General features: G+C 46.5%; 2 protein-coding genes across 2 annotated transcripts in view; one reads left to right on the plus strand and one right to left on the minus strand.

Annotated features, from left to right (window-relative positions):
- The window catches only part of EEF1D (eukaryotic translation elongation factor 1 delta), a 247,792-nt gene that overhangs the window by 44,491 nt on the left and 182,536 nt on the right, over window positions 1-20,765 (minus strand). The window lies entirely within an intron of this gene.
- LOC310682037 (protein brambleberry-like) lies at window positions 112-20,123 on the plus strand. The gene is made up of 13 exons (XM_083450283.1): window positions 112-177; window positions 5,495-5,754; window positions 6,857-6,985; window positions 7,980-8,165; window positions 8,875-9,097; window positions 10,987-11,103; window positions 11,215-11,394; window positions 11,766-11,972; window positions 12,592-12,745; window positions 13,099-13,163; window positions 14,717-14,947; window positions 18,007-18,211; window positions 19,427-20,123. Exons 2-13 carry the CDS (start codon window positions 5,509-5,511, stop codon window positions 19,578-19,580), a joined length of 2,097 nt encoding a protein of 698 aa, XP_083306409.1. The 5' UTR covers window positions 112-177; window positions 5,495-5,508; the 3' UTR covers window positions 19,581-20,123.

A 20,765-nucleotide genomic window follows, 5' to 3' on the forward strand; every position in this document is an offset into this window, starting at 1 on the left:
TGATTGGCCGCCGCTGGATTCCAAGCGGGGCGTGGGAGGGCCGGCGCGGCTGCGGGTTGGCTGGGCCGGCTCTGACGTCACCGTCAGACGTGTTCATAAGAATGGATTTGGTAGCGCTTTTGCCGGGAAACTTTCGAAATGCGCGTTTGGGGGAATCCGGAGACGCAGGCGAGGCAGGTGGGGAGATGCTTGGTCGAGGGGTTTTGTTTTTTATTGACTTAAGAAAATTATACAGACAGCAAAACGAAGAAGGCTAAATTAACATTGCCACCTATAATAATTATTGTCCCTGTCTATCTTCTCTTTTGAGATCCTTCCAAGGTGCTTAAAGGATACTTGCAAAACCATATTGAAAAATCAGAACTCCTATTAGAATAAACAAGTTCCGTTTAAAAAATACTGGAATACTAAATAAGATGGATAGCAATGTGTAATAGAAAAAGAAGCGTGAAATTAGGTTAAAGGTGTGTGAAAGAAAGTAATAGAAGTGGAAAGAAATTGCAATTGAGTAGATTGGAAGTCTAGCACAAAGGTGGGGTGAGGGGTGGTGGATGCTGATGGGAAAAGGAATGATCTGTGGGATTGAGTGTAGGTATGTTTGAACATTTTTAAGGATTGTATGAAATGTATGTTTGTATATTCACAATATGTGTGTATTAATGCTGAATTATTTTAACAATAAAAACTTCAATTTTTTTTAAAAAAAAATTATTACCATAATGAAAATACTAAAAATACATTTACTTCCCCTTTTGAACGTCTATTCTGGTTACAATATATTACTATTCTATAAGAATCTATTATATCCTTTCTTGTCCCATATAGTATTTGATTTCCCAAATTCAACCTAACCCTCCCCTCCTCCCTACTGCTTCCTGTGTGAGATCTTCCCATCATAATATTTTTTTTATAGTTGCTTTAAGAAAATAGAATAACTTGAAAACTGTTGAGTTATAATTACTTCTTTTGTTCTTACACGCTTAACAATTGCCTATTAAGAGTTCTGCTTTAACACCCTATTTCTTCATGTATTCCCCTATGTATTCCTATTGTGTATAGAATTTTTGATTGGAGCAGCCCAGGGGTATTTTATTTTGTTTTGTTTTATTGCATTCATATTCCTCCTCCTTCCTCCAAGGATTTCAAGGGGGCCTGCATGCTTCTCCCCCTTCTCCTTTTAATAATCACAACAGCCTTGTGAGGTAGGGTAGGCCAGCGAGGCCCAAAGACACACCCAGTGAGCTTCAGGATAGCCGAGTGGGGATTTGAACCCTAGTCTTGATACACTAACCACTATGCCACACTGCTGCTGACTAGGGAGTATGTAACAGACCTTGCTGGGAGTGGTCAACGTTCTTCTGTCTCCCAAATTACTGGGGATTTTTAGCGTTTTGGTGTCCAGCTTTAGCTTATTGCTTCTATTTTTTTTTCCTTAATTTTTTTATTAACAATTTCAACATAATATATCAAAACATATCATATTCATTCCCCCCCCCTTTTCCCCACCCCATCAAACCCACCCTCCCCCCGCTGAAACTTCCTTCAGCTCCTCTCTGATTTCTCAACCCGTGTCTCTTTCTGCATATTATAAAATAATTTCCATCCTTATATTATCTATCTACCATGTCACCAGTCACTAAATTTGTGTATGTTTATTCAAAACCTGCCAAGGAGTCCAATTCATTTTGTTGTCTTTTTAAATACTTTGTAAAAAGTTCCCATTCTTCTTTGAAGTCACAGTTGTCCTTATCTCGCAGTTTGTATGTCAATTTAGCCAATTCTGCGTAGTTCATCAATTTCTCTTGCCACTGTTCCTTTGTCGGGGTTTCTTCGTTCCATCCTTGTGCTATCAAGACTCTTGCCGCTGTTGTAGCATACATGAATAAATAGCTCGTTGCTTCTAGAGCTGCTACTGGCTCCCGGGAAATATCCAGATGCCAAGCCTTAAAATCATAAGGCATCACGAGGGTCGTCTAGTCCAACGTGCTGCAATGCAGGAATCTTGACATGGTTTTTGAGCATCGTAGGAACCCCAAACCTTCTGCAGTTTACCTGGTATGGGTCTTTTAAAAATAAAATAAAATCATAATCTCATTTTCAGCCTTGGCAGGGGAGGGCGGGGTATAAATAAAAATTATTATTATTATTATTATTAAAGAATTTCCTGGTTAATGGATAGGAAACTGCCTTATGGGACTATTGGTCAGTCTACCTCTGTATCGTCCACACTGGTTGGCAGCAGTTCCCCAGGGATTTCAGGTGCGGTATTTGTGTGTGTGTGCATTGCCATTCCTCCTTGGACATGACATGGATTAAACCTAGGACGTTTTGAGTCCTTTCCCACCTATTTCTGCTCAAATAGTGTTGACCTAAAACTTTCCAGGATGCCTTCTTGTTGTTTAGTAATTTAGTCGTGTCCGACTCTTTGTGACCCCATGGACCAGAGCACGCCAGACACTCCTGTCTTCCACTGCCTCCCGCAGTTGGGTCAAACTCATGTTGGTAGCTTTGAGAACACTGTCCCACCATCTCGTCCTCTGTCGTCCCCTTCTCCTTGTGCCCTCCATCTTTCCCAGCATCAGGGTCTTTTCCAGGGAGTCTTCTCTTCTCATGAGGTGGCCAAAGTCTTGGAGCCTCAGCTTCAGGATCTGTCCTTCCAGTGAGCACTCAGGGCTGATTTCCTTCAGAATGGAGAGGTTTGATCTTCTTGCAGTCCATGGGACTCTCAAGCGTCTCCTCCAGCACCAGAATTCAAAAGCATCCATTCTTCAGCGATCAGCCTTCTTTATGGTCCAGCTCTCACTTTTTCCTTTAAAAAATATGTTTAGATGTACTCTCCTTTTCCTACTTGTATTGAAATACTGCCCCTCAATGAGGCCAAACTTAGATTCACAAAAGGAAAAAAAGCACTGCTGTTGGGTATGTTGGCTAGCAAAATGAAGCCTCCATGTTCTCGGGCAGTCTATCTTGGAATGCCAGGTGCTGCAGTAGGAAGGAATGGGGGAAGCTCTTGCTTTCATGCTCTGCTTAGGGAACACAGAGAAACATCTTGTCTTGATTCTGACTCTGTATTGTCTACACTTGAGTCCAGAGTTTCTGACAAGAGTTTATTCCACCTCACCTCTCCTGGGAAAAACTGGGGCTTGAACCAGGGACCGCCTGAATGCAGGGCAGTTGCACTATCCAGTGGTGGCCACTTGGCCCTCCAGCTGTTTTGGGACTACAATTTCCATCATCGCTGACCACTGGTCCTGTTAGCTAGGGATGATGGGAGTTGTAGTCCCAAAACAGCTGGAGGGCCAAGTTAGGCCACCACTGCAGTCTCTGCTGAACTATAACCCTTCCCTATATTGGGGGTGGTGGAGAGAGCCTGTGATTGACCATTGTGGGAAAATCACATGGTGGATCCCACGAGCCTCAAAGTCTCATCCTGAAGGGCTACTTCTATGGGGTTTTTTCCAGGGCTGCCTTTGCAGGAATATACCCCAGACAATTGGCTATCTTGGTCTATTGTGCAGCCAGATAGAATAATCTTTGGGAAACAATAGCTTTCAACAGGGCAGCAGTGCTATTGAAGGGCTATTAATTACCTTTATGGGACACCCCCCCCCTCTTTCTCCCAAGGCTTGTTGAGCAACAGGGAATGTGAATTTTCCCCTTTCCCCTTAATTTTGGACAAAGGACCCAGCTGGAGAAAATGTCTCCCTCTGGACTTTCCCCCTAAAGTTTTCCTGTTAGCAGCAGAAGTTTATGGTCTGGTGCCCCACCATCACCACGACCCAATGTTCGCCTATTTTTCTAGGTGGCATCCTGGCTGCAGACCGGATGGCTTTTTTGACTTATTAGTAATTTGCTGCAAAAGACTCCCTAAGCCACTTACAAAAAATTTACAGCCGAAGGCACAGCATAAAAGGAAAGAGAATACATTGCAATATGAAACCATTAACAGGGTGTGTCACTTTAGGGGGCGAAACTTACTTTTTACAAATTTATTCAGTGAGGGGGGCTTAAAATTTGTTTTTGGGTGTGAGAAATTCAAATCTGCTATTTTTGTGATGCGACATTTAGCTTGCTACTTCTAGGTTTGATGAAGAAGCACATAAACTGCTTTCGGAAAACAAAAGCATTTTGATTTTGCCTTCTGAAAATGTCATGCAATGCTAAATAATAATATACAAGATAACTGCAAGTACTTAGCAATCATTTTTTATTTCTATGCATTTTTTTACATACATTTTACTTACCAAGCAAAACTAGATTATATTGGTTTTAAAAAAACCAGACACCTTTTGAATTCCCCAGTCATATTACAACTTCTGGGGTTGCGGCGCTCATCTCGCTTTATTGGCCGAGTGAGCCGGCGTACAGCTTCCGGGTCATGTGGCCAGCATGACTAAGCCGCTTCTGACGAACCAGAGCAGCGCACGGAAACGCTGTTTACCTTCCCGCCGGAGTGTTACCTATTTATCTACTTGCACTTTGACATGCTTTCGAACTGCTAGGTCGGCAGGAGCAGGGACCGAGCAACGGGAGCTCACTCCGTCGCAGGGATTCAAACCACCGACCTTCTGATCGGCAAGTCCTAGGCTCTGTGGTTACAACTTCTTAGCACCCCTCATTTTTGGTAATTTGAAAGCTGGAAAATTCAACACGCCCAGCTCAGTCGGTAAAAGCATGAGACTTTTAATGTCAGAGTTGTGTGGGTTTGAGTTCCACGCTGAGCAAAAAGATTTCTCCATTGTAGGGGCATTGTACTAGATGTGTTCCTTCCAGCTCTAAAACTCTGATTCCAGTGACCCACATAGAGACCTAGCAAAACTTTAGCATCAGGAAGCAGCAACAAACCACAACATATGTGGAATCATAGAACTGCAGGATAATAAACTGTTTCTATATAATGGCAGCAAGAGTACTATTGGCACAGAAATGGAAAGAAGAAGAATTACCAACTAAAGAGGAATGGCAGACAAAATTAATGGACTGTGCAGAATTAGACAAGACGACAGGAAGGATTCGAAACCTGCGGGACCAGAGATTCTCAGAGGACTGGAGTAAATATGTGAACTATAGCTGAAAAGCAATTGTAATCAACAGATTACGCTAGTAGGGTTGCAAGAAGTTTTGTAAGGAGGACTATATGAAATATTGCAGAGAAAAGTATGAAGAGAAATTATTAGTGAAGGACTATTAAAAGTAATAGTGAAATTAATGAAATGCAGATTAAGTGATTAATAATAATAATATTGAAATAATAATAATAATAATAATAATAATAATAAAGATTGAAAAATCTTCAGATGTGGTTGATGGAAGTCCAAAACATTGAATAAGATGAGAAAATATGTTGTATGGTTTTTTTTGAAATTTCATGTAAAAATTAAGAATTTAAAAAAAAAAAAAAAATTATAGAACTACAGAGCTGGAAGGGACCCTTGGGTCATCTAGTCCAACCCTCTGCCATGCATATATCACTGTCCTTGTCTCTGCCTTGCAGGACACCCTCTGAAGATGCTGCTTCTTGATCGCTGGGCCTTCTGCCTCTCGCTTCTCCTGCTCCTGGTTGCGTCCTCCTCTGGGTTTTTCGGCTGGCTCACTCGAAGTGGAACCCCAGAAAAAAACCCTGTGCCCCCCGCACCCCCTCCAGACCCAGCTCACCTGTCCCATGTGCCTTTTGAGATGACCACGGCAGATGAGAGGTTCTTAGCTGAGGCCCGGCGGCTGGATCTCTCGCCCCTGGACTCCTGCCACCATAAGGTCCGCCTGCAGTTTAAACATCTTCTCTCTGCAGTGCGGGCCAGCTTCCATGCCGTCATGGAGGTTTGCCCCAGAGTTTTCCGCTCTGCATTCTACAACGGATCACAGAATTGTAGAGTCGGAAGGGGACCCTGAGAATCATCTAGTCCAACCCCCTGCAATGCAGCTGCTCCAGGGGATCAAACCTGCGACCTCCGCGTTATCGGCACCACGCTCCAAACAACTGAGGCATCCAGGCCCCAAAAATAATATAGTGGACACTCGGGTTGTGAATGTGATCCGTGCAGGATGCACGTTCACAACCCGCAGTGTTCACAACCTGTGCCTGAGCACGCACGGGTTGCGATTCGGTGCTTCTGTGCATGCGCAAAGCGTGATTTAGCACTTCTGCGCATGCGCGACCACCGAAACCTGGAAGTAACCCATTCCGGTACTTCTGGGTCCACAACCCGAAAAAACACAACCTGAAGCGTCTGTAACCCAAGGTATGACTGTTGTTGTTGTTGTTGTTATATTTATACCCCGCCCATCTGGCTGGGTTTCCCCAGCCACTCTGGACGGCGTCCAACAGGATATTAAAAACACAATAAAAGGTCAAACATTAAAAACTTCCCTGAACAGGGCTGCCTTCAGATGTCTCCTTGACATCTGATGGGAAAGCGTTCCACCGGGAGGGCACCACCACCAAAAAGGCCCTCTGCCTGGTTCCCTGTAGCCTCACTTCTCGCAGTGAGGGAACCGCCAGAAGGCCCTCGGAGCTGGATCTCAGTGTCTGGGCAGAACGATGGAGGTGGAGACGCTCCTCCAGGTACAATTCCAAAGAATTATAGAAGCTTCCTTTTTCTATAGTAGTGCTCACAAAGCATGTGCAGACCTAGAATAAAATCAGATTATTACATTGCCTCTAAATGTTCCTTGTGGAATAACAACAACAACAACAACAACAACAATAATAATAATTTATTACTTATACCAAACCCATCTGGCGGGGTTTCCCCAGCCACTCTGGGTGGCTGGGTTGTCTCAGATTACAAACAGGAGATTACCCCCCCCCCCCTTTCGGCCTGGTTATTCCCCTTCTCTCTCTTACCTTCATTGCTAGGTGGTTGCACAGCTTCGGTCGTCTTGCACGGACCTGACAGAAGAGGAGCTGGCCAAGCTGGGCGTCTCGCTGTTCAACTGCCAGGCCAGCGTCGAAGGACGTGGGACTTACCTGTGCACTGCCGACATGGTACCTAATCCGGTTTGGGAACCTACCTAGAATCTTACTGTAATAAATGGAAATCTACCCTTATTCCCTTATGGGGGACACAAGAGCCCTTATAGAGTCCTTTGCAGGTTCTCCATCAGTCAGAGAAAATAACAGAGGCCAACCAAAGAATATTGAGAAGCAAAGCAGCTAGTAAGCCTGATCTTTATTAACTGTTGCAACAGGGTGATCCCTTCACACGCAGGAAAGGAGGAGGACCCAGAACCAAGGTGTGTCTGCCCTTATATAGACATTTTAAATTGCCCTCCCTAGAGTTCAAGACCACCCCCAGACACATCATACCTACATCACAGAAAGGGCGGTCTACAACAGAAATCTGAGTGCATTGTTTATCTCCTGTCTGGCAGGTTACCTATTAATGCTCACTTAACTGGATACCCTGTGGAGCCTGGCCAGTCTTTTGTAGTGACAAATACTTACTTCCTGAGCCAGGTCACAGGCTCACCCTATTCATGCACAGACATACCCTTAAGACCGGATTTGTGAAGGAAAAGACAATGGGGAGGCTTTTACCTTTTCCTTTGACCTTGCAGAGAAAACGTTTGGTCAGTTTGGGAGCCAAAATGGCTCCAGGGCTGCCCTCCTGTGCTGCCTCAGACATGTGGCCCCTACATTTATGTACGTGTTTGCCTGGCACTCCCATGAACATTTATTTTATATATAAGCCTTAATTTTTTTATTTCATTACGAAGCAGCACCTGCCTACAAAAACAGCTGCTGGAGGCGTGGGCGGCAGCCATAGCTCCTTTTCCAAAGCTATGCCAGTTGCATTTCCTTGTTTTAATGACCTGGTTCAGACAGCAAGGGTGAGGCTGATGCCCCATTACATAAATAAAATAAAAATTAACCGATCTAAACAGAGTTGCATGAATTCTGGGGTCTTGGATGAGCTGCAGGGTTCCTGCAGTGATTCATTCAATCGCGATCTGCCATTCCTTCTCTGTTCGCCCAACAGACTCTAGCAGAATGCACGGCTGGGATGGATCCGGACACCTGGAACGCCTACCACATCGTGAGCAACCGAGCCCGGGCTGTCTGCTACGCCACCCGTCAGATGCAGTTCAAGCGCCGAGCGGAGCACACTGTCAACGCCTTGGTCTCCACTGCCGTCAGCCAGCTGGAAGCGATGAAAATGCTTAAGGCTTGTACTGCTTTGGATTTGATATATATATAAATTAGGATCTTCCTTGGGGGGCGGGAGGACTATCTGTGGCTTAGGAGCCTCATACCTATGGGACCGCCTCTCCTGGTCTGCTCCACAGAGGATCTTAAGGTCCATGAATAATCATAGTTTAGAGGTCCCGGGCCCTAAGGAAGCCAGACTATCCTCCACCAGGGCCAGGGCCTTCTCAGTGGTGGCTCCGAACTGGTGGAATGCTCTGTCCCACGAGGCCAGGGCCCTGCAGGATTCATGCCTGAAAGACAGAGCTATTCCACGGGCCTTTAATTTGTATTCAGCCTGATCTTTTATTCCCCTTCCTTCCCTCCCCCTCCCCTTTTATGAAGATCACCCGCACTGAGACCCCACAGCTAATTCTCCCCTGGTCTCCTCGCTGGCCCAAGCAGGACCAATTCAGCCAGCTAGCCCTGGGGATTATCTAATGCTTATTTCCCCTAAATTGATTTTTGAATTTTCAATTTTATTGTTATTCATGTTTTTATACTGTATTTTATGCTGCTTTTACAATTAAGTGTTTTAACCCTGGAGAGCTGCTGCCGGTCCGTGCAGACAATATTAAGCCAGGTAGAGCAATGCATGGATTCTGTTGTTGGGCAGCTTTATCTATTTTTCCGTTCGGCTGCCTCGCTTCTTCTGACACTCCTTATTCTGCGACTTCCCTCCCCTGCAGAGTGGGCAGGAGGAGCTGAAGGAGCTGACGTCGGAATCGCTGCAGAAAGTGGCCACCAGCCAGGAGGCGCTGCTGGCCCAGCAGGAGAGGTTGCAAGGCAGCCAGGTGGAGATGGAGGAGTCCATCCACAACAACCTGGACCAGCTGGTTCAGGAGAAGGCTCTGATTGCCAGCGGGCAGCAGCAGGTGGCAGAACTGATCGAGGGCATCACAAAGAGGATGGGTAATAAGAATAAGAATAATTTATTATTTATACCCTGCCCATCTGGCTGGGTCTCTCCAGCCACTCTGGGCGGCTTCCAACAGAATATTAAAAACAATACAGCGTCAGACATTAAAAACTTCCCTAAACAGGGCCGCCTTCAGTTGTCTTCTAAAAGTCTGGTAGTTATTCTTCTCTTTGACATCTGGTGGGAGGGAGTTCCACAGGGCGGGTGCCACCACCAAGAAGTCCCTCTGCCTGGTTCCCTGTAACTTGGCTTCTCGCAGTGAGGGAACCGCCAGAAGGCCCTCGGAGCTGGACCTCAGTGTCCGTGCAGAACGATGGGAGTGGAGACGCTCCTTCAGATATACTGGACTGAGGCCGTTTTGGGCTTTCAAGGTCAGCACCAACACTTTGAATTGTGCTCGGAAACTTACTGGGAGCCAATGAAGATCTTTCAGGACCGGTGTTATGTGGTCTTGGCAGCCACTTCCAGTCACCAGTCTAGCTGCCGCATTCTGGATTAATTGCAGAAGGATGTCAATGAAATAGGGTTGCCATATTTCAAGGAGTAAAAAATCCGGACACAAAAGTTGTTGAGCTTTTTCTGCCAGTTTTTCTGAAATTCCCTCCGCGTGCTGTTTTCGCAGTTTAAATCCCGGACATTTCCGGATGTATGGCAACTCTGTCCTGAAGGGAGAATAAACAGCCGAAGGCCAAAGGAGGCTGAAAAGCAGCGCTGTGGGGAGAGGCAGACCTCTGCTTCTGTTTGGATTATTTCATATTTTCTAAGATGCTGAGCCTGTGCTGGGACAGTGCAAGACATTGCATGGGTATTTTGGATGCATCATTTGATGTTTCTGTTTTACTTTGAAGAGTTCTGCAAGTAAAATTTTGAATAATATTTTTTATGGGCCTGCACAACGATTTCTTCCAAAAGGAGTCAGTTCTTAGGCTTCCAGTCACTTCAGACTGAGCAGTATTACTAACTGCAATATCAGTGGGCCCATAAAAACTCTGCAAAGCCTTGTGTCCTCCAAGGCTTGCTCCCATTGTCTCTGGGGGTGCAGGGTTGGGAGTTCATGTTTTGACCCTATAGAAAGGACCTTTCTGGCTTTGGGGGGGGGAGTCAATCTCCAGACCTTACTTACCCATCACTGAAATAAATGGGGCATGTTTGGCTTCCAGCGGTTCTCAACTTGTGGGTCCCCAGATGTTGTTGAACTACAACTCCCATCACCCCCTAGCTAGCAAGGCCAGAGCTCAGGGATGATGGGAGTGGTAGTCCCACAAAATAAATTATTTCATCTCCTTCAATGCACATGTCTTGAGGCAATGTAAGAAATGCAATGAAAATGGCTACAGAAAAGATGAAAACACAGAAAATAAGAGCAACTAACTTTAAAAGCTGTATGCACAGCAGAGACCCATTCATCCAGCTGGGAAGACTTGGCAGAACAGAGATGTCTTCAATTTCTGCAGAGTTGGAAGAGACACAAAGGGCCATCTAGACCCCTGATAGGGCTTCAGGGAAGAGCAGATAGGGGGTGATTGTCATATTGCGACATAAACTGCGGTTTGTTGGGTATCGCAGCAGAAATTCCAAAAAGCAAGGGCTGCCTGTGTTCCTCTCTGTTATGTACTGAAGTCCTCACCCTTGGCCCAGCAGGGGGATACTGTAGATAGTTTTCACTCAGGTCCACATATGCAAATAAGGAACTGAAAGTGACTTTCAGTGATTGGATAGTTACAGAAAGTTTTTACTGTTGCTCTGTAGTTGAGCTCTATATAAGCAGGTTGGCTGAACCCTTCAGTTCAGTTCTGTTCTGGCCTGTGAATAAACAAGAGCTGCCTGAAGAATCGCTGTGTCGTCTGATATGTTCACCCACAACCTAACACTCTCCTTGCAGAAAACGTCAGCCGTCACCTAGATCAGCAGGACCTGGAGCTGCAAGAAGGTCACAGGGCCATCCTTGAGGACCTGTCCCAGGTGCAAAGGCGAGCTCAAGAAGTCTACTCCAAGACAGGTTGGTGGTGGGAGGGGGCATTCAAACCCTTCTGGCCACGGAGCCAAGACTGCCTCTCCGCTTGCGCTCTGAACTCGGTCGTTTCTCTTCCCCCTCCGCCCTCCATCCCAGAGACCAACCTGGGCTTGTTCGCGGCCTACCAGAACCAGACGGCCTTGTATTACGAGGAGCTGATGCAGAAGCTGCAGAAGATGAACCAGAGTCTGGGAGTGTTGCTGAACGCCATGGACCGGATGCAAGCGAGTGTGGACGGGCAGCTGCAACACATTCGGAGGTTCATCAGCTGGGCAGGTAAGACTATTTTGGAAGGGCAGAGGCTTCCGGGTCTTGTGGCCAGCATGACTAAGCCACTTCTGGCGAACCAGAGCAGCGCATGGAAACGCTGTTTACCTTCCCGCTGGAGCGGTACCTATTTATCTACTTGCACTTTGACGTGCTTTCGAACTGCTAGGCTGGCCGGAGCAGGGACCAAGCAATGGGAGCTCACCCCGTCGCGGGGATTCAAACTGCCGACGTTCTGCTCGGCAAGCCCTAGGCTCTGTGGTTTAACCCACAGCGCCATTGCAAAATGCAAAGCTTTAAACAATGCAGAATCACAACAGCTTAGCAAATAAGCGGAATACGGGAATTAGAGCATTTCGTGCCCACCTCTTGTCTCGCAGGGTTCAGCCTCAGCTCCATCTATACCTGTGTCCTACACGGCAGCTATTTCCTCCTGGCAGCCCTCATCATGACCTTCCTGCAGATTCCCGGGCTCCCGCGTGCCACGCTGCTAGTCCTCGTCGTGGCCAACGCCCTGTCTGAGCTGAACCAGGCCGTCTCCTTGAGCTTCAAGTCGCTCACCTGCCTCTTAATCTTGACTGTCGCAGGCAAGCATGAAGTCTATGCAACCCAGCATTTTGATGTTTAGCATGTTGTCTTTTTTTTTTTTAAGTCTTACGTTATTGTCAGTTCTTATTAATGTTATTATTTCACTTACACACCGTTTGATGATTAAAAACAAACCTTAGAGCAGTTGATTTTATTGTTTTAATTATATTATTTTAATTATACCCCACCCATTTGGCTGGGTTGCCCCAGCCCCTCTGTTGTGGCTCCCAACACACACAAAAACAATAATAATAAACATCAAACATTAATAGTAACAATCAGATCCTATATAAAAAGTCACAATAACTTTAAACAACTTATACCAAAAAAAGCAAGGTGCAATAATGGATTAGAATCCAATAGTAAACACTAAAATTAAACAGCATAATTAAGACAGTTTACACTTATCAATTACAACAAAGAATGACTCATCTATAATTGGTGAAAATAGCAACAAATCACAGTACAAGAAGATTGATATATTCTGCCTCTTAAGAGCAACCAGCTGATTTTCAGTGAAGTAGTTCATCTTCTTTTTGCCTGGCGCAAAAGAGTAGATGAGCTGGAAACCTTGAAGCATGGCAAGTGATATCGATGTGCGCTTTCTCTGCCCTTTAGGCAATGGGCTCCTAGGCACCCTCTGCCTCTGTGCCGTGAAAGGGAGGAGATGGAAGCCCACCTTGCTGCGTCTGAGGCAGGGGGCAGAAGTGGGCGCCCAGGAAGCACAGGTGGAAGGCTCCAGCCGCTGCCGGCTCACCTCCACGCCCGACAGGTAGGAAGGCGTGGCCAGGAACAGGCGATGCTGCTGCATATTGAAAGGTTGGATTAAGCAGAGCTTGGGTGGCCGTCTGCCATGGATGCTTGAGCTGAGATTCTTGCATTGCAGGGGGTGGGGATGGATGACCCCAAGGGGTCCCTCCCAGCTCTAAGATTCCATGAAACTCTGGAATACACAGGTTCTCTGGCAGAAGAGAGCTGGGGCTCAAGGATGGAACAGCTGAATGCCTTTAGAAGGCTCCATCGTCTCCGAGTAGGGCTGGGCAGTAGCCCTGCCTGAGACTCTGGCCAGACTCAATATAAAGCCGCGAGAAAATGATTGATTGGCCTCTCCTCTCCTCTCCGCAGTGAAGGTGAGGTTGGTCTCCTGAAAAGGGAACTGGAGAAGCTGGGAGACTTGAGCTACGCGACAGGTGAGCCGTCCTCAGGTGTGCATGGCAGCGGCTTTAGGGAGCCAAGAACAAAGGCTTGAGGGTTGGGGGTGATGATTTGCATTCACTGTCCAGAAAACAGCTCTTCTGCCAACTGAATGGATCAGGAAACATGTTAGAGAAGAATCTGGTTTATAGCAAATCTTTCCTTTTTTTGCTTACCGCAAAGCCTGTAGGTGTTTCAGAATATATCCTGTTGTCATCTGAATGTGCTTTTAATATTCTGTTGGGAGCCTCCCAGAGTGGCTGGGGAAACCCAGCCAGATGGCTAGGGTATAAATAATAAATTTATTATTATTATTATTATTAATAATAATAATTTTTATTTATATCCCGCCCTCCCCAGCCGAAGCTGGGCTCAGGGCGCCTAACACCAATAAAATAGTACAACATTCTAAAATCATTTCATTATAAAATTAATTCAAATCAAATTGATGGCAACCATTAGGCTAAAGTCTGTGAGGATTGCCAAAGGAGGGAATCAGGCTGTGCCCTGGCCAAAGGCCTGGTGGAACAGCTCTGTCTTGCAGGCCCTGCAGAAAGATGTCAAGTCCCGCAGGGCCCTAGTCTCTTGTGATAGAGTGTTCCACCAGATCGGAGCCACAGCCGAAAAAGCCCTGGCTCCAGTTGAGGACAGCCTAACCTCTCTGTTGCCTGGGACCTTCAGGATGTTTTTATTTGAAGACGGTAAGTTCCTCTGTGGGACATAACAGGAGAGGCGGTCCCGTAGGTACGAGGGTCCTAGGCCGTATTATTATTATTATTATTATTATTATTTATATTATCCTGTGACATGATTTCTATATAATGACTTCTCTAGCCCCAACTCTCTTCAATGCGTCACATTGAGCATTATGTGTTCCAGTTCTATTTAAAGCCCTTAGCAACTTAGGAACTCCCTGCTTATTGATATCAGGCAGTACTCTTTTTGGTGCCTGCTGAAAGCATTTTTGTTTAGACATGCCCACCCAGGTGTGAGTTTTAATCCGTTTTTGTTCTATTGCTGTTTTTGAAGGTCTTACGTTATTGCCATTCATTTTTCTTACCAATAATCTTATTTTTTTGCAAACTGCTTTGAGGAGTTTGACAATCAAGCAGTGTATAAATCTTATGAAATAACTTAATAAAATGCATTTCCATTCTGGATTCTGAAGCTTTCAACTCGCAGCACAAAAACGGGTGCTTTCCCTTCCACCTCCATGTGGACTAGAGGCTTCGCGCTTTAACCTTTGAAGCAGTACTCAGCTGTGTTAGATAGATAATTTATTACGGTCGGAGACCAGCTTATAAAACACACTCGGGGGTACAGTCGCAGAAGGAAAACAAACAATTAAAACAATGTACAACAATAAATTTAAAATTTATAAATGTGATAAGCATATAGACACTTAAAACTTTGTGTGTTAAATTTGCTAGCTTTTGCTGGGAAGCTGGGTTTGGTCCGTCCCGCCCCCCCCGGTCCTTGGAATTCTGTCGTAAATGGCAAAGGTATGTCTCCACCATTAGCCCAATATTTGCCAATCTTTGTGTCGCAGGTGACTCTCACCTGGCGAGAGACTCTCCAATGAAGGGCGAGAGCATCTTTCTGGAGGAAGGCACAATGCCACCTGCAGCCGGCTGGAAGCCTCAGCGAAGCTATTCCCCTCACCCTATGAGCCTTCGGCGCCAGAGTCTGACCCGTTCCAGCAGGCATGAGGTATTGGGGGAGACTGCTCAGGTGTCCTGTGCTGAACGCGGGGAGGGAAGAAGTCTGCCTTGGGTGTGTAGTGTTTAGAGATGTTTCCGGTTCGAAAAACTCACCAACCCTTGAACTTCTGCGAAGTTCCACTTCAAACCCTACTCTGTCCCACTGTTTTTGGGACATGAACAGCTGAGGGAAACGATCACAACCTCTTGTGGCAGTGAGTTCCACAGTCCAAGTTGGTGCTACATGAATAATAATAATAATAATAATAATAATAATAATAATAATAATTTATTATTTATACCCCACCCATCTGGGGGGTTTCCCCAGCCACTCTGGGCAGCTTCCAACAAAGTATTAAAATGCAGTAGTCCGTTAAACATTAAAAGCTTCCCTGAACAGGGCTGCCTTCAGATGTCTTCTAAAAGTTTGGTAGTTATTTTTCTCCTTGACATCTGGTGGGAGGGCGTTCCACAGGGCGGGTGCCACTACCGAGAAGGCCCTCTGCCTGGTTCCCAGTAACTTGGCTTCTCACAGTGAGGGAACCGCCAGAAGGCCCTTGGCGTTGGACCTCAGTGCCTGGGCAGAATCAGCACTCCCTTTTGTCACTTTAATAATAATAATAATAATAATATTTATACCTTGCCCATCTGTCTGGGTTTACCCAGCCACTCTGGGCGGCTTCCAACCAAATATCCAAAACAATACAGCGTCAGACATGAAGAACTTCCCTAAACAGAGCCGCCTTCAGATGTCTTTTAAAAGTAAAATAGTTATTTATTGCCTTGACATCGGATGGGAGGGCTTTCCACAGGGTGGGTGCCACTACCGAGAAGGCCCTCTGCCTGGTTCCCTGTAACTTGGCTTCTCGCAGTGAGGGAACCGCCAGAAGGCCCTCGGGGCTGGACCTCAGTGTCCGGGCAGAACAATGGGGGTGGAGATGCTCCTTCAAGTATACAGGACGGAGGCTGTTGTGAATCTTCAATCGTAAGCAAACTTCAGTTCCTGTCGTCGTCATTCATTCTATTTATATGTTTTATCCAAAGATCCCAGGAAGGTGCACAACATTAAGAACTTATTTTAGCTAAAGGTAAAGGGACCCCTGACCATTAGGTCCAGTTGTGGCCGACTCTGGGGTTGCGGCGCTCATCTCGCTTTATTGGCCGAGGAAGCCGGCGTGCACAGAACTTATTTTACCCAGCATCATAATAAAAAATAATACAGAGCGTAATAACAAAGTATTCAGAACAACACCCACACACCTTTAACAGACCATAGATCATTGAATAGCCAAAGGCCTGGGTAAAGAGGAATGCTTTTTCCTGGCACCTGAAGACATGTAACGATGGTGCCAGGTGAGTCTCTCTGGGGAGAGCATCCCACAGATGGGGAGCCACCACAGAAAAGGCCTGTTGTGAGAGAGGTAGAAAAACCACGTCTTAGAATCATAGAAGAGTTGGAAGAGACCACAAGGGCCATCGAGTCCAACCCCCTGCCAAGCAGGAAACACCATCAGAGCACTCCTGACATATGGTTGTCAAGCCTCTGCTTAAAGACCTCCAAAGAAGGAGACTCCACCACACTCCTTGGCAGCAAATTCCACTGTCAAACAGCTCTTACTGTCAGGAAGTTCTTCCTAATGTTTAGGTGGAATCTTCTTTCTTGTAGTTGGATCCATTGCTCCGTGTCCGCTTCTCTGGAGCAGCAGAAAACAACCTTTCTCCCTCCTCTAGGTGACATCCTTTTATATATTTGAACATGGCTATCATAGCACCCCTTAACCACCTCTTCTCCAGGCTAAACATGCCCAGCTCCCTTAGCCGTTCCTCATAAGGCATCGTTTCCAGGCCTTTGACCATTTTGGTTGCCCTCCTCTGGACACGTTCCAGTTTGTCAGTGTCCTTCTTGAACTGTGGTGCCCAGAACTGGACACAGTACTCCAGGTGAGGTCTGACCAGAGCAGAATACAGTGGCACTATTACTTCCCTTGATCTAGATGCTATACTCCTATTGATGCAGCCCAGAATTGCATTGGCTTTTTTAGCTGCCGCGTCACACTGTTGGCTCATGTCAAGTTTGTGATGGGGAAGTTAGTGATGGGGAAAGCCATTTCCTGTCTGTCTCTGTGCATGTTTATTAATATCCCACTTTTCCTCCACGGAGCTCAAGGTGTGCTGTGCATCGTTCCCCTGCTCCCGATTTTACGCCCCCAAGAACCCTGTGAGGTTGGTTAGGCTGAGAGTTGAGTCACTGTCCCCCAAGGTCACCCAAGTGAGCTTCGTGGCGGAGATTTGAACCCACATCATCTACTCCCAACACTCTAACTGGTTCTTCTGCCAGAGATTCTGGAGAGCTGTATGCAGTCAGAAAAACATCGCCGGGCTTAGTAATACAGTGGTACCTCGAGTTACATACGCTTCAGGTTACAGACTCCACTAACCCAGAAATAGTACCTCGGGTTAAGAACTTTGCTTCAGGATGAGAACAGAAATTGTGCTCCGGCGGCACGGCAGCAGTGGGAGGCCCCATTACCTAAAATTGTGCTTCAGGTTAAGAACAGTTTCAGGTTAAGTACGGACCTCCGGAACGAATTAAGTACTTAACCTGAGGTACCACTGTAGTCCAACTTGGTGTAGCCTCCTGTGTTCTCCTTTGCAATTTCGCACGCTCCCCAAAAACTCCCATTAATTTGGCCCTAGCCTTGGGGTATTTGGGCCGCCTGGTCAGATGAGTAATAATAATAATAATAATAATAATAATAATAATAATAATAATTTATTTATATCCCACCCTCCCCAGCCAAAGCTGGGTTCAGAGTAGATGAAACCCCAATGCAAATCTTCCATTTTAAAAATAAATAAATCTGTCCACAAGAAGAAGAAGAAGAAGAAGAGAAGAGTTTGGATTTGATATCCCGCTTTATCACTATCCGAAGGAGTCTCAAAGCGGCTAACAATCTCCTTTCCCTTCCTCCCCCACAACAAACACTCTGTGAGGTGAGTGAGGCTGAGAGACTTCAGAGAAGTGTGACTGGCTCAAGGTCACCCAGCAGCTGCATGTGGAGGAGCAGAGACGCGAACCCGGTTCACCAGATTACAAGAATACTGCTCTTAACCCCTACACCACACTATCTCTCAAAAGGGTTCAAGTTAGGAACTCCAGTGCCAGAAATCTGTACATGCATGAGTTTGCTCTTTTTCTTGGCCATAAGGCACCCACCCTCCCAAATTCTTTTCTCTTCCCAACAGGCCACTTTGGAGAAATTCTCCCAACACCGCCTGGACTCGGCCTTCAACTTTCCCATCTCAAGGACCAGTTCCCCAAACGAGTCCATGGCCAGCGATGTGTAAGTAACAAAACCTGACGTGCCCTTTTCTCAGCGGACAGATGCGACCGACGAGATCTCTTTCAGGCGTAATGTGTAAATGGAGCCTCCACTCTCTGGGGCAGGCTACCTCTGCGTATCGCACACTGCAGCGTGGCACGAGGATGTGTGGACGTCCAACAAAGCTGAATGTTGGGAAGATTCAGGATGGATAAAGGGAAGCACTTCACCACACAGATCACAGTTAAACTATGGAACTCCCTGCCACAGTAGGCGGCGATGGCCACCAACCTAGATGGCTTTAAAAGATTCAACAAATTCATGAAGGAGGAAAGGGCTATGGATAGTTCCTAGCCACTATGGCTCTGCCCTCCCTCCACGGTCAGAGGCAGAAATAAGACTAACACTAATCATAATAATCATAATAATAATTTTTTATTTATGCCCTGCCCATCTGGCTGGGCTTCCCCAGCCACTCTGGGCGGCTTCCAACCAAATATTAAAATACAGTAATACATCAAACATTAAAAGCTTCCCTGAACAGGGCTGCCTTCAGATGTCTTCTAAAAGTCTGGTGGTAGTTGTTGTTCTCTTTGACATCTGGTGGGAAGGTGTTCCACAGGGCGGGTGCCACTACCGAGAAGGCCCTCTGCCTGGTTTCCTGTAACCTTGCTTCTCGCAGTGAGGGAACCACCAGAAGGCCCTCAGTGCTGTACCTCAGTGTCCGGGCAGAACAATGGGGGTGGAGACGCTCCTTCAGGTATACAGGACCGAGGCTGTTTAGGGCTTTACAGGTCAGTACCAACACTTTGAATTGTGCTCGGAAACTTACTGGGAGCCAATGCAGATCTCTCAGGACCGGTGTTATGTGGTCCCGGCGGACACTCCCAGTTACCAGTCTAGCTGCCGCATTCTGGATTAATTGCAGTTTCCAGGTCACCTTCAAAGGTAGAGCACATTGCAGTAATCTAAGCGGGAGATAAGCAGAGCATGCACCACTCTGGCGAGACAGTCTGCAGGCAGGAAGGGTCTCATCCTGCATACCAGATGGAGCTGGTAGACAGCTGCCCTGGACACAGAATTGACCTGCGCCTCCATGGACAGCTGTGAGTCCAAAATGACTCCCAGGCTGTGCACCTCTGAATCTCAGTTGCAGGAAACCACATTAATATCAGATAGTTTCTCTAACTGCCCTCTTTATCACCCATCTTTCTCTCTGATATATATTCATTCCAGGTCCAACTGCTCCCTGACTCCACGCCCACCCTGCCAAGGAGTCACCAGGACAGGACATCAGTGCAGAAAGAAGGCTGTCCCAGGCCACGTCTTCTGCCACGTCCATGCTTCTGGTCAGTCCTCCTACACCAGCCAATCGGGCGCCTGCTTTTAAGGTTCCCAACGGATGGATGCTGAGACTCGGCAGAGATGCTGTTTGTGGGTTCCGCTGCTTGGGTACCACCCTTCCTGGTGCTCAGTTTTTGACGAGAGAGGGCCTTCTTTTTAAAATTACACTTGTTTGCGCTTCTGAAGCTGAACAAACGACAATCTGATGTCCCTCTGGATCCGACTCAACTTGCCCAAGAGAAAACTGGCGTCTGAAGCCCTCCAGATTAAGAGCACAAACTCCTTCTGTCCTGACTCGTCGGCCTGTGTTGGGTTTAAGGAGCGTGGCTGGAAGGCAAAGCATTTTAAGGCCATAGCCACCACCAACTCTTTCCACAAAGGCAGATCATGCATTGTCCATCTCTAGCTGCCTTTAGTTCCCACGATGGTCGTGCTGAACCCATAAGAACAATTTTGCCTACTGCCTCGATCGCAGGCGCTTCTGCAAGGACTTTGAGTGAAAAGCTGTCACAGACAATCCATGTTTCTGCACAGATTTATTTTATGTGAAAGTTGCCAGGTTTACGTTTAATAAATGTTTTGACCGATAGCCTCTCTCTTTTTCTTCCCTTCTGTACCAATACAGTGGACACTTGCGAATGTGATCCGTGCGGGAGGCACGTTTGCAACCCGCAGCTTCGTGTCTGCGCATGTGCGGGTTGCGATTCTGCGCATGCGCCAAAACCCGGAAGTAACCTGTTCCAGTACTTCTGGGTTCAGCACGATGTGCAACTTGAAAAATCTGTAACCCGAGGTATGACTGTACCTGCCTAGCCAAAGTGGGCGTCCTTTCAGGGTTAGGTGGGAATTCAGCAAAACCTGCCATCGGCGAGGCTGGTGCCACAGACGTAGGAATGAGGATGGACCACAAGACTGGGAAGAACAACCAGTTAAAGGGGAAACTAACGGCTGTCTGCTAAAGTGAAAAATCCCAGGAAGTGTAGTTCAGGTTGCTGAGGCTTGTTAGGAGCTATAACTCTCGGAGTTCCCTGGGGAAGAGGAATTAAGTGTGAAACTACTCTGGGGAATCAGAGGAGGCAAAACTAATTCAGGTGAACATCACTTGTGCATTATGTTTCCCAAAACAAGAGTGCTTCCAGGACGCCAAACTTGCTGCTAGACTCATTTTATTTAAGATATGCCAGGGTTGTGTGAAGGCAGAACTAAGGGAAATAGAATAAAAACAGACTTG

This window comes from Podarcis tiliguerta, assembly GCF_965153285.1.
Source record: "Podarcis tiliguerta genome assembly, chromosome: 7".
Classification (NCBI taxonomy): Eukaryota; Metazoa; Chordata; class Lepidosauria; order Squamata; family Lacertidae; genus Podarcis; species Podarcis tiliguerta.

What these genes read in the sequence shown, in the direction of transcription:
- LOC310682037 (XM_083450283.1), top strand. Translation starts at nt 5,509, where the DNA reads ATGCTGCTTCTTGATCGCTGGGCCTTCTGCCTCTCGCTTCTCCTGCTC. An exon ending in CTCACCTCCACGCCCGACAG is followed by an intron (nt 12,746 to 13,098) that starts GTAGGAAGGCGT and finishes TCCTCTCCGCAG; the next exon opens with TGAAGGTGAGGTTGGTCTCC. An exon ending in AAGTCTGCCTTGGGTGTGTA is followed by an intron (nt 14,948 to 18,006) that starts GTGTTTAGAGAT and finishes ATCTCTCAAAAG; the next exon opens with GGTTCAAGTTAGGAACTCCA.